Consider the following 16,838-nt stretch of genomic DNA (forward strand, 5'->3'; position numbering starts at 1 on the left):
CACGTTGAACGGACAATGCTGTGTTTAACTGGAGCAATTCAGGCAGTTTCAGGTTCCTGTGAAATTAAACGTCCAGCCCAACAACTTGAAACTACCTAAATCACAGACCAGCTTGGTCTTCTCCGTGTTCAAAGGCAAGACCTGAAAGGCTGCCAGCAGTCTAGCGTCCAAAAGTACTGAACCAGATGAGCACTCATATTTCAGTGCTGTCTTTTAACAGAGCACTGCTTAACTGAGGAACCGTATTAGAAGGCACTAGAGCTAAAATCTCAAGAAATCAACTGGAACATTTCTGACCCACTGCGGGGAAAGGAGATAGCGAGAATTGTTTAAAGACGTTGCTTGAAATAAAGTAATTTAAGTTCACAAGCATGTCCGGTTCTCTCCAGACTGTCGGCAATAAAAGGGTCTATTGCCCCCTGTTATAAAAAGAGGCCCCTGCCTGGCCAATGACGTTGGGGATTGTCCCATCTCAACATGGCGGTTCACCAAGGCAAAGACTCGCTTAGACAAAAGAGGAGGAACTGTAACAAGTCAAGTAACATCAGCATATGTTCAGAATTATTTCTTACGCGCCGAAAAATCTCGGACAGAACGGAAAAAAGTAAACGTTTCACCTTCATGAAACCTACAAAAACATAGCACATCTCACAACACAATACAAATTTAATAATAAAAATCCTTCACAGTGCAAATTAACATACAAAAGTTTCAAACATCCATAACGTTCACATGCTTTACCATTATATTCTTAGTGCATATATTTAAGATACTCAAGAAAGCGCTCACAATATTTCTCGGCCATTGAAATATAGTAATGCAAACCTGAGGTATTAGCAGAACGTAAAATGAATCCAGATGGGTGAATGTAACTTCACCTTAACTTCTAAAATTCAAATAGCTCCATTTGAATTTACAAGAAATTACTTCCAGGGACAATATAATTAGCGTTTTTGATGCACTTACGTTATTTGTTTTGCAACATATATATCTGGTTAAAAATTGTGTGGGCTAGCCTAATAAATTAATAAAATAAAAAAAAAAATAAATAAATAAATAAAAAAAATACATTTTATTTTCTTTTGGACTTAGTGTTAAGACAACGACTCCATACATTATATTAATAAAATGGAACTTCAAAAAGTTGTGTTCAAATTAAACTCAAATGTATTTTTTAACACAATTTATTCTACAACCAAAATCAAGTATACAAAATCTGTTCATACATCTATTAATAAAGTTTCACAATCAACTCAAAACCGCAATTCAAGTTTTGGAATTGCTACAAATACCAAATGCCTTCCCCTTTAATTGTAAGACTAAAGAAAGCTTTAAGACTAAATAATGCCATGTTCTTCGTCTCCTAGCTATAGGTTGTCATGGATTGAATTCTTGAATTGTATTGAAACAAAAAATAAAAAAAATAAGTAGGCCCAATTTAAAATTTAAAGCTTATTATAAATTCAGTTTTGAAACATTATAGGTCTATTTATTTTTCAAAACGCCTTGTCACAATAGGCCTTCTAAATTAGAACACTGCCGATAAGGTCATTTTCAAAGTGACCACCGTGCTTTCTACTGAATAAACGTTTTATGGTCACGAAGTGCAATCTTTTATTTAAAAATGCAGTTTTTTTCAAAACAGAAACTTTTAAATATCACAGTTTAAGGTATACATTCAACCATGCTTCAGCAGAAGAAAAAAAACTGTGCCTTTTCACTCCAGCCTACATAACGACAAGACAAAAAACAACATTTAAAACAAAACAAAAGTACCTGTGCTTTATGTAACTGCTCCTCTGATTATGGATTCCCTTTTATGATTTTTTTTTATTCGGGAGTGTCCGCACACAGGCCTAGTTAACATATAAATAGCCTGCTATGCTCCCCAAAACAACCGCTGTAACATAACCTGTAACAAAAATCGTCCTCGTAGGCTAATGGGAAAACATTGTTCAAAGATCGAAAATTACAAAATATTAGGTCGCTGAAAAGTTGACCAGAACTTAAACGACATCAGTAAACATTGTCCATGGGCCTTGTGTGAATGCGACAAGCTTACATCGAATAGCCAAAAACGTGTCTTCTTATTTCGTTACAATTTTTTGTTCATCCTCATACAAGGGATTAAATTTATCTCCCTAACATGTGCCTTATAGAACACATATTGTTAAACACCGTAGTAAGATTTGACTGATCGTTTCCTCCCGTTAATCCATCAGAAGCAGCAGTTGCATCTATCCACTTGCACCGGGTGATAGCTGCAATGAAATGTGCGCTGAGTTCGGTATTTTAACCGTCTTGCATAGCAAACTAGACAGTGAAACTTGTGCCAGGGTCCCTTGTCTGGAGCTCTCGAGTCATTTTTTTCAACTTCATCCTGCGATTCTGAAACCAAATCTTAACCTGGCGGTCGGTGAGATGTATGCTCCGGCTAATCTCCAGGCGGCGCTCGCGAGTCAGGTACATGTTGAATAGGAACTCTTTTTCCAGCTCTAAGATTTGGTGTTTGCTGTAAGGACATCGCTTCTTCCTTCCCGCTTTCGCCGACAGCCAGCCATTTGCAGCGTTTTCTAAAGTCACGTCCAGATAAAGAGAGAAAGAGAGACAAGGCTATTATACAGTCGCCCTTCACAGTGAGCATATAGCCACTGAGCTTGACGCTCGCGGCCATTACCTGGCTGTGTCCGACATTTTATGACAGGAAATAATGTCAGCACAGACTACGCACTGTGTCTGTGTTAGTCGGCGAGAGGGGGAGAAAGGAGAAAAAAATGAGGAGAAAGGGAGAGAACAATGCATGATATGAAGTGCATAAACATTTTGAAGCTCATTCCAATATTATCTTAACTAAAGCGAATTTAACCAAATATATTTTGCCAATAACTAGTTCATAAAATGGACGAAGGCAAGAAAAGAAAAAGAAAAAAGAACAACAACAAGGGAGAAAAAAAAGAAAAAAGAAAAAGTATTGGCCCTCACATTCCAGAGGCTGAAAGGGCTTTACTTGTCACATTTAAAGTGTTCTAATTTATAATGCAACTTTCAATCGTTCTTAATTTTTTTTTTTTTTTTTTTTTTTTTTTATAGGTTTAGCATAATAAAAAAATGACTTAAAAGTAGCCTACTGCACATTTCGGGCTAAACAAATAAAATACATAAGTGAATATTCAAGATATAGCTCGACTATTTAGGGAAAATGACAAACCAATTACACACACACCTTTTAGAAACTGTAGGCCTCTGCCACGTTTATTAGAGTCCTTAAAACGAGTGTATTGGTCTAAAAAATACTAGGATTTTATATATATATATATATATATATATATATATATATCATATAGGAGACATGTTTTTATTATTATTATTTATTTATTTTTTTACATGGCTGTTCTGAATCTGCTAACGTTGGTTTATCTTTACATTATAGGCCTGGCCTCAATAGCTCATACACACGAAGTGTGTAATTATACCAACCCGCCGGTTCAGACTTTCTTCGTTTCACATGAATAAAAACTGTCCTAAAGCAATGCCACACCTGGCCCACACTAAGGTTTCCAGTTGACAATGGATCCTTCCGCTGTTTTGATGTTCTGAGAAACGACGTGCAATTTAGTCTGTCTGGGGCAATTCGGTGCAATAAATTCATTTTCAAGCCCTGGCTCTCTTTGTGTCTTAGTGGCTACACCCTTCAATTGCTTTCGGAAATGGAAAAAAATAAAATCTTGATGGGCTTGCTTTACCCACTGCTGTCTCTTTTAACCTTGTTTACCCACCTTGCGTTCCCTTTCTGTGAGTTTTATCGCTCCCGGTAAAGTCTGTCTGGAGATTATTTGGCTCTGTGTCGTCTCTACTTCTCTGACTGATGCTCAGTGTGGTGATGATGCTCCCGTTAGTTCTGCTTTCACTCCACTGGCTTGGGTATTTAGTGCTTTCCATCGTTAAATAATGCGTATAGGTCTTATTGTCAGTTTCTGAACAGGAAGGCGCGGAGAAAGACAGACTGTGCAACTGTTGGCAGTCTGAGTGGGAAGAGTGCGACGGACTCTCTGGATCCGTGTCGGTATTGAGTGATAGGAGTTTGTGTCCGGAGTAAAAAGACGGTTCTGGACGATGGTTGTCAGTGCCGTTCAGAGTGCCCATATCTGTCATGAATCTGCTGAAGGCGGAGATGTCGAGAGGCTGTCTGGCTTGCCCTGTTGGGTCCAGAGAAAAATAGAAGGGGTCCTCTTTTCGACCTGAAGCGCTGATGGGGCACGTGCTGACATGAGAAATCTGGACAGGACTCAAGTGCGCTCCATCCCAGTTCACAGCTCCATGGAGAAACTGGTGACGCGGCAGAGCCATGGCTTACCGGGGAATTTCTGAATCTGTTTTACTGTCTGGAGCGCGTTCGAATACGCTGGGGTGGTCCCGCTATTTTGGACTTGGAAGTCCAGGATAGGACGTAAGCCTCCGTTCGCCCCAACGCAAAGTATCCTTTAGACTTGGGCTATCGAAAGATTTCCCTTCAGACAGTGTGACAATCACCGCAGAGAATTTGTCGGAGAATGACATTGCTGGAGCATATTTTGGGCCAAGGCAACAGTGTCCTTACTATTGGATTTTCAAACAGTATGGCGCATGTACTTTCCTTCTGCTGAGAGCTCAGTAGAGACTTGGGTTCACGGGCAAGCTCCTCCCCTTGCAGAACTGCTTAATTCAAGTGCTCCATCAAGCTTTCATCCCAAATCATTGTGATTTTTTTTTTTTTTTTTTTTTTTTTTAGTTAATGCTATATCAGATTTTAGGGAAATGTCTGAATAAAAGCCCATGAAGACAGTCGTATTAATCGTACTGATTATTTGAAGATTTAAAAATGATAGTAATAAATTATAGTTAAGGTGAATTAAAGTTTAGCACTGTCTTTGCGAATTAGGTCAATCAAAATACTGGTAATAAATAGGCTACTTAGCCAAAAATATTAACAACAACAACAACAACAAAAAGACTAATAAAATAAGCAACACACATAATTAAATTGACGAAATAGTTTTATTCACAGTATACAAATGAATTTATAAGCTGCCGCTATTTAATAATAATAATAACATAGTTCTCATTTTATTATAATAGATGCTGTCAATAATGATTTAATTTATTTTATTTCATAACTGCAGCTATGGTATGCTTTTAACCGGGGTTTATTATTATCAGTGTTATGTTATTGTATTTTCTTATATTTTATATATAAGAGGAACAAAACGGATTCTGTGCGTAAGTAAAATTGCAACCTATTTTGGGTAACATTTAGCTTGGGTCAAATATTTCAAAGCTATCAATAAAAAGGTTTTAGTGAGTAGTAGCCTATGTTTTGTTTCAGAAAAACAAGATAGGAGTGAGACCACAACATTTTTTAACGGAGTATAGCAAACACTCTGTAAAAACTTATCTTCAATAAAATGTTTTAGAAAGATGGGCTTGTCCTAATTTTCAGTAGATTCTGTAGATGAACCATGTTAAATTAATTTTTTGTTTATATATGTTGAGTTGTTTATTTGGAGATTTGTTGATTTTAAGATTAAAAGACGTTCAAAGACTTTCTTAACCTATCTTATTTTAGGTAGGCCTAATAAAAACAATGTTGATACACAACAAACAATTATTTTGACGCATCGTAAATAAAATTAATATCAAGCCACAAATCCACAAATGTTACATTTGTTAAAAACTTTACGAAAGTCGAAGCCTGCACCATTGCGAATTTATCGGCCTGGACTACGTTGCGCATTTAATAGCAGCTTTTATCAATACAAGCACGTGAACCTCAGGGCCAAACCACGTGTTTCCTCAACTGCAGGACTGGGTTTTTGTGACCAAATTAGTTATTTGCTTTTGACATAATCCACTATTAGACGACAAAATAAACATGTCATTATAGTTTCGGGATGGGCGAAACCCGTTTTTCTGATAAATGTAATGCGAGCTCAGTGTCCAGCTTTTAAAATCAAAATAAATAACTTAATATTCTCTGAAGCAAACATGCTGGGTGTAAATGAGTTTTTTTTTTTTTTTTTTTAGCTTACATAGCCTACTACAATATTCTGCTATCTTCATTTCCCGAGATTGTAAAGTAGTGCCTTATTTTGTAATTGTTCAAGTGCAAAAAATATAATTCAAGTAAATAGTTTATAACAAATCTTAAAAAAAAAAAAAAAATTAAAATCGACGATGAATATGATACAATTAACATTTGTCCCAAATGTCTAACACTGACATATCGTCATATTTTTTTTACATTGCCAAATGTTTTTAGTTAAAAAGGTACATTCACAGAAGAGTATGCTCACAATCTTAATCACATGATAACCTGGATAAACCATATGGTTATCGCCTAATAAACAAACTACAAATAGTGCGTGTATAAATGTAATATACACTTACATTGTTCTCCAGCCGACCCTCTTTCACAACTGAAATAAAAACTGGAAAAATTGAATAAGTTTGCATAAATCCAAATAGCTTCGGCGCGAGGAGGCCTTTGGCCTTCGACGTCTCATGGATGATTGCTGTAAAGATTTGACGTTGACATCACCTGTCTCGAGCAATTGTTTACTTTTTGTCTGGCTTGCTGCACTAAAACTATTTAACATTTTCTGACGGACATGCCTAACGCATTTTAAGAACATCCCAGATACCGTGAGCCTTTCATCCTCGACTCCTTTTCTCTTGCAAATAGCCAGAAAGAAAAGGAACCCTGATCGAATTTTCCTATATTCTACACATTCCAGTTTTATAATCACAAACAGAATCGCTGGCCCCTTCCAAATGGTGAGAGGATCTTCGGTCAAACTCGTATAACTGTAGCCATGACAACAAAACCACTCCATTTGCTGTAAAGTTTTACTGCCAAGCCGTCTCTAAAAAGCATGTGTCTGGTGTGGAGAGGAGAGGGGAGTGAGCTAATTCTGTTTTTCTCTTAAAGTTCAAGATTGTGGTTGAATAATTAACAGCTTCTTTCCATAGGCTGTTCTAGTCTGCAGAAATTGTTTAAGGTGTAGCGAGAATAGGAAAGATCAACAGGAATATACAAAATAATTTTAGTTTATAATTTTTTTTTTTTTTTTTAGTTTATTTTTTCAACAAATGCAAATGCTGTGTGTGCTGACTGGAGTAACCTAGACTAGAGGTCTAGATGTTGAACTTCTAAAGCATGCATCATTTTTTTGTAGCATTGTTGTCTTTTAATATAACCTGCACCTGAGTGCATAAGTTGCACGTATAAAAGCGTCTGTTGTGAATAAATAAATCTCGCCGGCAACTGGTTCCGTCAGCCGTTACTCACAAGACAAACGGGTTTGAGTCTTAAAAACGTGCGCCACACGGGAATTGGCTATGCGAGGAAGGATCTGTTAATGTAAATCACAAAATACATAATTTCAGTAACATCTGTGCACAAAACGCGCACCATTAATGCTTTGCATGTAATTCTCAAAAGATGCGTATGAATATCTTGGCGGTGAGACAGACCTGCAACTGTGCAAGGATCCATGGCAGTTCTGCAAGCAATTACAAGTTCAAATGCATTAAGCCATGAATATCTTGGGGGTGTTAGTACATATTTTACGAGGTGGCTAATTCGTACGAATACGTACGACCACACTCGTACAAATTCATACGATTTTTTGCCAAATCGTACGTATGTTACGAGTTGCACATTCGTATGAATTTGTACGAATTACCTACACCAAACCCCGCCCCTAAAACCTACCCGTCACTGGGGTCTAGGCAAATCGTATGAAATCGTACGAGTGAGGTTCCGTACAAAACGCAATTAGCCACCTCGTAAAATACGTACGAATTGGTCGTGAGATAGCGTTGATTAAGCTACATATCTGATCAGAGCAGCATGTTTTCAGCTATGAAAGTCAGATGTACGTCCTGTTGTCTTCAGTGAAGTATTTAAAACCTATTTTTTGTAAAATAACTGAGCTTCATGAGAGGATTGCCTGTAACATTGGGTCAGCTATATTAAAATGTCCGGGGGATTTTAAAAACATTTTTGCAGTTTGAAATTAGTGCACAGACGCCTAAGAACTACATTATTATGTAAAAAGACAATTCAAAAAGCCGAGGCTTTTTCTAAATAAACATACGTTCACATTAACATTATGTAATTTATTGCAAAGAGAGAGAGAACGTATATATGTTGTTGTTGTTGTTTATATTGATTACAGTCGAAGTGGGCTATTTTTAACTAAGCAATGAAACAAATGCAATAGTGAATAGTGTAATACAATAATAATGTTACTCAAGAGATGTCTGTGAATTTCAAATGAGTAATTCATGCACTGCAGAATAAGGCGTTCCCTAAATGTGTTTCTCATACATCATACCATTTTTATCTGCTAATCTTTTTGACCTTTGGAGTCAGGAAAAACAGTTACCTTGCACTATTGGTTTACGATACCTTGTGTTTCATTTCATCCTACGATTGTTCACCTCCAGAGCGTACTACTATTGGTTTATTTTGCCAGTAGGAGGCAGCGTAATCACAGAGAAAAGGCAAAGATTTGTATTTTATTTATTATTATTATTTTTTATGAATAAAATGTGCATAAACAATATAAGTATAAACAGAAAGAAAAACGTTAAAGATAGTGCTTGTGTGTCATGGTGCATTAAAGAAATGTGAAACCCAGTGATTAACATCAAACAAGATTATGAATAATCAATAACCAAACAAAAGTTAAAACCAGATTCATTTGTAAACTATATTATGTGAACATGACGCTGAACTAAAACGACTAGAATTTTCCAAGAAAAACAAACAGGATGTCTGAAGACAGTAAACACATCTTATTCTGTTTCTTTCTATTTGGGTACACTGTTGCGTAGAATAAAACAATAACATATTCATACCACTCTGAGTTGCTGCCAAATAACTGAATGGTGCTAAATAAGTTGTGGGAAACAAGCATTAAGCCAGTCAATACCCTCTATTGACACAAGCGGGAATAATGCACTGAGAGCCTCCCTCTCTGCTGGATACGAACATTTATGATTTAGGAAGCTACAGACCATATCCATATGCCAAAGAGGAACTAAACTCTGCTCCATATTAGCGCCACCTGTGACCAGTGCGGACATTCCCTTGACCCCATCACTCATGTGTTAAGCTCTTGACCAGATACTGTTCTTTTTAACTCATATTATTGTTATTCTTACAATGTAATTGTAATGTAAGGGACTGGTTGTGGATGATCAGATTAAATATTAAATCTTCCAGTAAACTACAAACAATGTGCTAAAAAAAAAGTTTACCCTATGCATTTTTTTTCTTTGCAGTTATTTGAATTATTATGCTATTATAATTTATTGTTTTTTTTTTGTTTGTTTGTTTGTTTGTTTTTTGTGTGTTCTTATAGCTAGAAATAAAGCCATACATGTTTTGAAAAGCAAATATTTAAGACACTGACACATGCAACAGTTTACAACAACCACTGGAGTGGAAACATTAAAAAAATGCCTATTTTATATCAACTAGCTTATTTGAAAAACTGCGATACGTCTGCTTGAAGCTTTCAAAAAAGACAAATAAAAAGAAACTAAATGGCTACCTTGATAGTAAATGACAACCCGACAAATTCGTTACATACAATGACCACATGGTGGAGCCATTACACTAAAGTCTAGTTAAAAAAAAACACTGAAATAAATAAGAGAAAGTCAGCATATTTTTCAAAATGCATTATGTTGTCATACGTTTACTTTACTACACACGGAACCTCACTAAACTTTTTCTGACACATGACACACGTGAACTCATTTAATAGAATTCGATGTTATTAATGGCCTGAATCTCATATGTGTGTGTTTTAATGAATTTACAGAAGGATCGATGATTAAAAAAAAGATAATAGGTCTATCAGAGACGTGGGGGAAGCGTGGAGTTGTGCCAAATGAACTCTTCAGTCAACTGGCGTCATCATAGACTAAATTTATCATGTAAACGAAGTTCAAATTATTTTAAAAATGCATTTAAAATAAAGCTTCGAAATTAATATATCATTTATATGCTAACAGACAACCTCTATCAATGGACATGGGTGATTTTTTTATTGTTGTGTATTTCAGTGACGCTTTACTGCAGCCAATAGACAATTAAGTCAAAGAACACACGCCCAGTGTCCTGGATGACTATCAGAGCGAGAACAATTCAATAAAGAGGCTTCCAGTAAAGCCCGCAGTGGCTGTCGTCATCGAGAGGCTGAGCGCCATTTTCAGAATCGTAAAATTTCAAGTCGTGTTCAAATCAGAGGCTCCACAATGAAATCCGGTGTGACCTTGCTGGACTGTGAAGGGCTAACCTCCAAGAATTCACCACTTCACTCCTTTAGTAGTGCGTTTCTCCCTCCCTCTATCCCTCTCTGTACTCCGACAGAAACAACTTACAGGGTTAGACAAAAGTTGCTTTCAAAAATTAAATGAACTGAAATTGCATTCCACAACATAAAGAAAAGCAGAGTGTTCATTAAATCGGAATGGGACAACCTCTGAGTTGTAAGCAGTAACACACTGCCGCCAGTAGATGTCAGCAATGTTCATGCAAACTCACCAACAACGTACATTCCTCAGTTTTACTACTCCGCAATTATAATGAGACATACTATATAATAAAATTATAACATACCTTATTACATACGACTTTCCCTCGAGCCAACACTTATTTAGGCTATACCGTGTTACAAAATAGAACTTGAAATTCAAATCATGTCACTATTTACTCACCATCATGTCGTTCCAAGCCTGTATGCATTCTGTCTTCTGCACAATACAAAACAAAATATATATATATATATATAAAAAACACTGGGGTCCAAACAGCATTGGTATTGGAACCCAGTTATTTTCATTGTATGGAGAAAAAAAAACAGACATTTTTCAAAATATCTTTTTGTGAGAGTGTTTCTAGAGAGATTGCATAGAGATCTGGAGCAAAGGAAAGGAAAGTAAATGATTATTAAATTTTTAATTTGGAGGTATCCCTTTTGGGGGGTTTGTTATGGGAGCTGTCAGGTCCAAAGGAGCTGAACTTATGCCAAAATTTCCACATATCCGGAGCTACAACACTTTGCAATCAGTGTTTCTTGTTATATATATATATCTATATATATATATATATATATATATATATATATATATATATATATATATATATATATATATATATATATATATATATATATATATATTTATTTATTTATTTATTTATATATATATATACACTGTATATATAATGGCTTCATATTTTGAAGAACAAAATTACATGTTTGTCTTTTTATGTTTATCAGACACAATAAAATAAAATAAAATAAAATGGTAGTATTGTTAGTACTATTATGTCGACATGTAGAGCTTATAATGTGATCACAGTATAAAATCTCGCTGAATCCAAACGCAGAAAAGAGTTCTTGCATGAGAAAATATCATTTTTTCAATTTTAGAATAGTAACATTATGTAATGAAAAATCTAAAACATTAAGTTTGATAGATAGATAGATAGATAGATAGATAGATAGATAGATAGATAGATAGATAGATAGATAGATAGATAGATAGATAGATAGATAGATAGATAGATAGATAGATAGATAGATAGATAGATTTACTCTCACTAGTGGTGCTTTTATTTATAATCTAATCAAAAAAAACTTCAAATGACAGATCAATAAAAAACAATATGAAACTAAAACAAATATGTGATGTCAGTATTTGGCTATATATGACCACAAGTTCTCAACAGGAAAATATTGCAGACATGCTGTAATATATAAAAACTGCAGGTCTTAAGGTGATTAAAGTTATTTTAAAGCTGAAGTTAAATATTTCTGAATTTGGTATAAATTGTTTCATAAATATTGATGTTTAGTTTTTAGATGTTTAGATTTATAAATGAATGAAAGCAGCTCAAAATAAACGCATGGTTTCATTTCATCCCGAAGCAAAATACACACAGCACACACAGGTCAAGTGTTTATCCTAAAACACACTGGTACTTAAACCAATGACAAAAATTTGACCGAGGATCGCATAAGCCAGCGGGCTTATGCAGCCGGCCATTACAAATCCCCGCACAACCATCCAGATGTTCTAAAGTCTGAACATCGAGCTAAGATATGGAGATATGTGTCTAGAATTAAGTGATACATTTACTGGACCTCAAGTCAGCAAGTCTCGCAAAAATGTCAAAATTCACAAGACTTTCGCACTTAATAGAACAACTAAGAAAATGCGCTTAAATCACAAACAACTCAACCAACGCGTCAAAGAATGGATATTTCGGGTGTATCATATCCCTAAAACAGTTGTGCGCTACGATATAAAGCTCGACATAAAAGTGTTAATGATTCCAGTGTCACAGAAAATAATGGAATAAATTAGAGCTCACAGTATCAGAGAACCCTGTTTCTTCCAAAACTCCCATTTATAAGGTCAGCATAATTGTAGTGCCCTGTAAAATTTCACACATGAGTTGCATGTTGCATGCCAATACATTTGGTTATTTTACTGCCATACAGTTATGTTAATGTCTGTTTAGGCGGGTTGGCATTGCTCTCCACCAAGAAAAGAGCTATGACCAAGCTCCTCCTGTGCTCAGTATTATCAAGATATAATATCAAAATTATAATTAATAATTTAAATCACTTTCTCTCAAAGCCTTAAAATGAAAAACGATCCTCAACTATTGCTTTGGCAATAATTTCATTCACTTACGATACCTCTATATTTTGTGACAGTAGACTTGAAGAAAGAAAAAGTAAAAAAGTGTGGTTGATTATTACACAGTTTGTTTTGGAGCTAAATAAATAAATAAATGTTTGTGACATTGAGACATCAAGGGCATGGCCAGGATCATGCTTCTCAGGCAAAAATCTCTTGATCAAATCTTTTCTCCTGGTAGCAGAACCATGCTCAGAATTCTCTAGATAAGTAAAAACTAAAATGCATTTTTTTTTTAATTTAATATATGACATTTGATTTTATTTAAGCCAGAGAGCATTTCTCGGAATTTTAATGCTTTAACCTTAATGGCATAAGTCATATCCAGCTGTATTGATTATGAATGAATGGAAAAGGAGGCTGGTAAATGGCTCTGTTGTTGACATCACTTCAAGACAGAGAAAATTAAGTCATGTATTAGATTGAAATGTTGGCAACACTAAAGAGTGCTCAACACAGCAAGAACAAATGCAACAGATTTCTTTTGGTTTAGCCAGATGGCTCAGTTAGACCTCGTAATCTTTTAGATTCATTAAAAAATTCCGATAGTTTGTTTTGCTATTTTAACTAAGCTTTCCACGGCATAATGAAAAATGTTTGCTGATGTGATGTTTTTGAATTTGCTCGGGCAGTAGTTACAACTTGATCCACATTTACCGAAGTAGGCTTAAGTATGTTAAATACCCTAGTTTTTCAACTTTACTCATTTGAAATGATGATGTACAAATGGTCGCGTCACAGTCATTTAACCCGAGCAAATAATGACCTGAATCTACTTAATTACAAATAAAATAACCAATTCTAAAGTAGGCTTATAGTAGGTCGAATAAAAAAAAAATCGGAATTATAAATGTTTTTTTTTAAGTAGAAAAATAGACTTGCACGTTACATGTGTATCTGTGAACGCTAACTGTACACTTCACTGTAAACTTTAATCATATATGTAATCAAACGTTAATAAAAAAAAGTTAGTTTACTTTTAGGTTTTGAACTACACAAATATGTTAATTACACTTAACATCAAATACGTAAATAAAATTTATACAGCTTATCCTCACTTAACCTGTCATATGGAAATCCAACTTGAGTGCATTCAGATGTAATAATATTACCTCAGCGCAATACTTTGTCAATTATGTTAAAAGAGTGATTTATTCAGCGTGAACATATAAATATACATTTTAGGGAAATGCTACATATCGCTATATCTATATTTTATTTTATTAAAAAATCGCTTGATATTCCTATATCTTCCTTTTACTATTTTCTAATACTATTTTTAACGCTTTCAGATATGATACAAATTGTCAACCATTTTACTCTCGTATTAAAACATTCACACTATGGATGTGGTTGTGTTATGTCTTAGGAAATCAATACGTGTACCACAGAAGATTAAAAGTGAGCATCTATTCTGACATGAAACTTGCAAAGACATCATCATAACCATCCATACACTGAAAATAAATGGTAACCTAAAAATGTGCTTCATATGGTAAAATCTTAAATCATTTGATTTTATTAAAATAAAATTGTATATATATATATATATATATATATATATATATATATATATATATATATATATATATATATATATATATTAAGCGTTAATGAATCAACGTAAATAAATTAGGTTACACCAGCAAAACGAAATGTAAGGGTAAATATGAGGTGGGAATAACTCTTTAGCGCAACAATGGCAGGTTACCACTTTTACAGTGGATTGGATTCCTACAAAGGAAGTATTGAAACAACCCATTCAAATCTGTTATGTTCAGTTATAGTGGAAATATCAATTTCATAAAAGCTTCGCATAGGAATTACGGGAAAAGAAAAGAGAGGAGTTTTCTTTCAATATTTACGACCACTCTGAACGCCAGACTGTTAGGAAAACCTGCCAATAAGTTGCATTAATTAAGCAATTGAGAGAGGCATTGACCTTGACCTTTAATGCAAAGATGCGAGCCAGCTTTGGCTAAGTGCTGACCAACTGTACCATGACAACACTGCCAATATATCAATCATCGCACAGAATGACCGTGAACATTTCTCCATCGTTGGGGGCCTTTCGTGTGAAGTCGCTTCCTCTCCCCTTTTTCCGGAGGCCTCGCTTTACTCTACAGGTCTATTGACAACCTCTGGCCAGACAAGGTCCAGACTACTTATTGTTTACAAGATGTCTCAAGTTCAACTGTGAAGTCCGCCGCTTAACAAAAGCCTGTCCGAAATGCAGACGTGGGGGAAGAGAGGCAACAGACAATGTGGGGGAGGGGATCTGGACGTGAACTTGAGGGAGATGAGTCTGACATTCCTCACCCAAATAGCTGGCCTAGCAGAAAATGCAAACTCTTATCGCTGTATTGTCGCATTTTATTATTATTATTAAATTAAACACAAACATGTACATGCGTATATGCATGCTTGGAATATAACACATACTGCATCCTCATGCAGACAAAAACGAAATATAACTTCAATATTCAATTGCTCATTTTACATTTTATTTTCACTTACACAGTGACATGTACATACTTTTATTGCAGTTTATTGCAGTGGCTTCATCGTAAGCGAAATTTAGACGTGTCTCCAGTTGTTTGGTTTTCTTGTCGTGTCTTACTCAGAACGACAACAAAGAAAGAATTTTAGTTCTCAACAAAAGTGGCACTTTTATTGTTAGTCCTGAAATTGGGAAAGGTCTGCGCTTTTGTGCGTTTTCAAAAGAGAAAATAGAGTCGCCATTAAATCACAACGTAAACTTAAAAGCAGACGCACCGTTTGTTTGAAAGCTTTTGTCAAGTTCAATGTAAGTGGAACGAAGGACTTGGACATTTTATTACCCCCTGGGCTTTCTAAGGAAGGTAGGAGTTAAATGTATAGATTGAGTAGAAAAATGATTTTAGAATAGGCTACATGTAACGTTTTACTATCTTTGGCAAAAACATAATTAGAAAAGATCGTGAAATAAATAAAGGCCTGCTGACGTCCGACAGAAGTGATAATGTATTATTGATTCAGAACTACTGAAATTGTTAACGTTTTGTGCACTTCTATGCTATGCCCCGATTTTAAAAATAAATCAAAATTTAACAAAAGATCGACACAAAATAACACCAGGAGCCACGGCCTCCTGTGAATATTATTATAGTTTGACAGCTAAGAACATTATTCATACCAAATCACGTCACCTAGCTATGCTAAAGCTTAATGTTCATAATGTATTTGCAAAATGCAGACTACATATACTCGTGTTTGACTAGATATGTAAATTATAAACTGTGCATTTCAGTTTTACGTCACGAAAACTAACCAACTAAGGTTACCATTTTTTTTTCTCTCCAGAAAATAGGCCTACAGTTTAACTAGTATCTGCAGCGAATCCGTTGTTACTTAAATTGATGCAAGTAGAATATAAAACCTTTCTATGCTGACCCTTTACAGCCGCGGATGTATACTGAAAAAAGAAATAAGGAATAACACAACTTGAAAGTGGACTGGAGCTTGCCGAAGGTGACAACGTGAAGCCGCTGAGTAACGACGGACCTTTTACACCCTTACTAATCTAGACCGACATTAAGTGCAGGTAGCAAAGGCAATAGACTGCGGCTGTGTTCACTGTCTGACAATTAAACTGCTCGGACTTGGGCAGAAACGTAAATTAGGCCTGCTGGAGACTATAAACGAGATCATCGTACATAAATCTACGGTGAGGAAAGAGGTAACTTTACATTTCTGAGCTCAAGAGTTAGCCTATTATATAGCGGTATACGAGGGCACCCATAGTATAATTTCAGTATACACTAATGTATGCAGACTTATTATAAAATCACTAGCGTTTCATTTGGCGTGAGGGAATTAACAGACAATTGCGTTCAAACGTAAGGAGCCCCCAATCAAACTGTGGAAGGTGGGAATATGTTGCAGTTTGAAAGGGTATTCTTGAATATTCATAGTTTCGGGAAAGACAAAAGCTATTTCTTATCTTTAAGCATGTGACTTTCAAGGTCAAGGTTAAGGGCTGATTTAGTAGGCTACATCTTCTGTAGTCGAGCGCCCCCTCCTTTTCTGCCAACATC

General features: G+C 35.4%; 1 protein-coding gene across 1 annotated transcript; it reads right to left on the bottom strand.

Annotated features, from left to right (window-relative positions):
- Positions 1-1,168: 1,168 nt before the first annotated feature.
- On the bottom strand, positions 1,169-5,069 carry hoxb10a (homeobox B10a). Its single transcript, XM_019093460.2, has 2 exons — positions 3,777-5,069; positions 1,169-2,585 (listed from the first exon to the last, which is right to left on the bottom strand). Exons 1-2 carry the CDS (start codon positions 4,345-4,347, stop codon positions 2,314-2,316), a joined length of 843 nt encoding a protein of 280 aa, XP_018949005.1. The 5' UTR covers positions 4,348-5,069; the 3' UTR covers positions 1,169-2,313.
- Positions 5,070-16,838: the final 11,769 nt, after the last annotated feature.

Source organism: Cyprinus carpio, chromosome B3, assembly GCF_018340385.1.
Source record: "Cyprinus carpio isolate SPL01 chromosome B3, ASM1834038v1, whole genome shotgun sequence".
Lineage (NCBI taxonomy): Eukaryota > Metazoa > Chordata > Actinopteri > Cypriniformes > Cyprinidae > Cyprinus > Cyprinus carpio.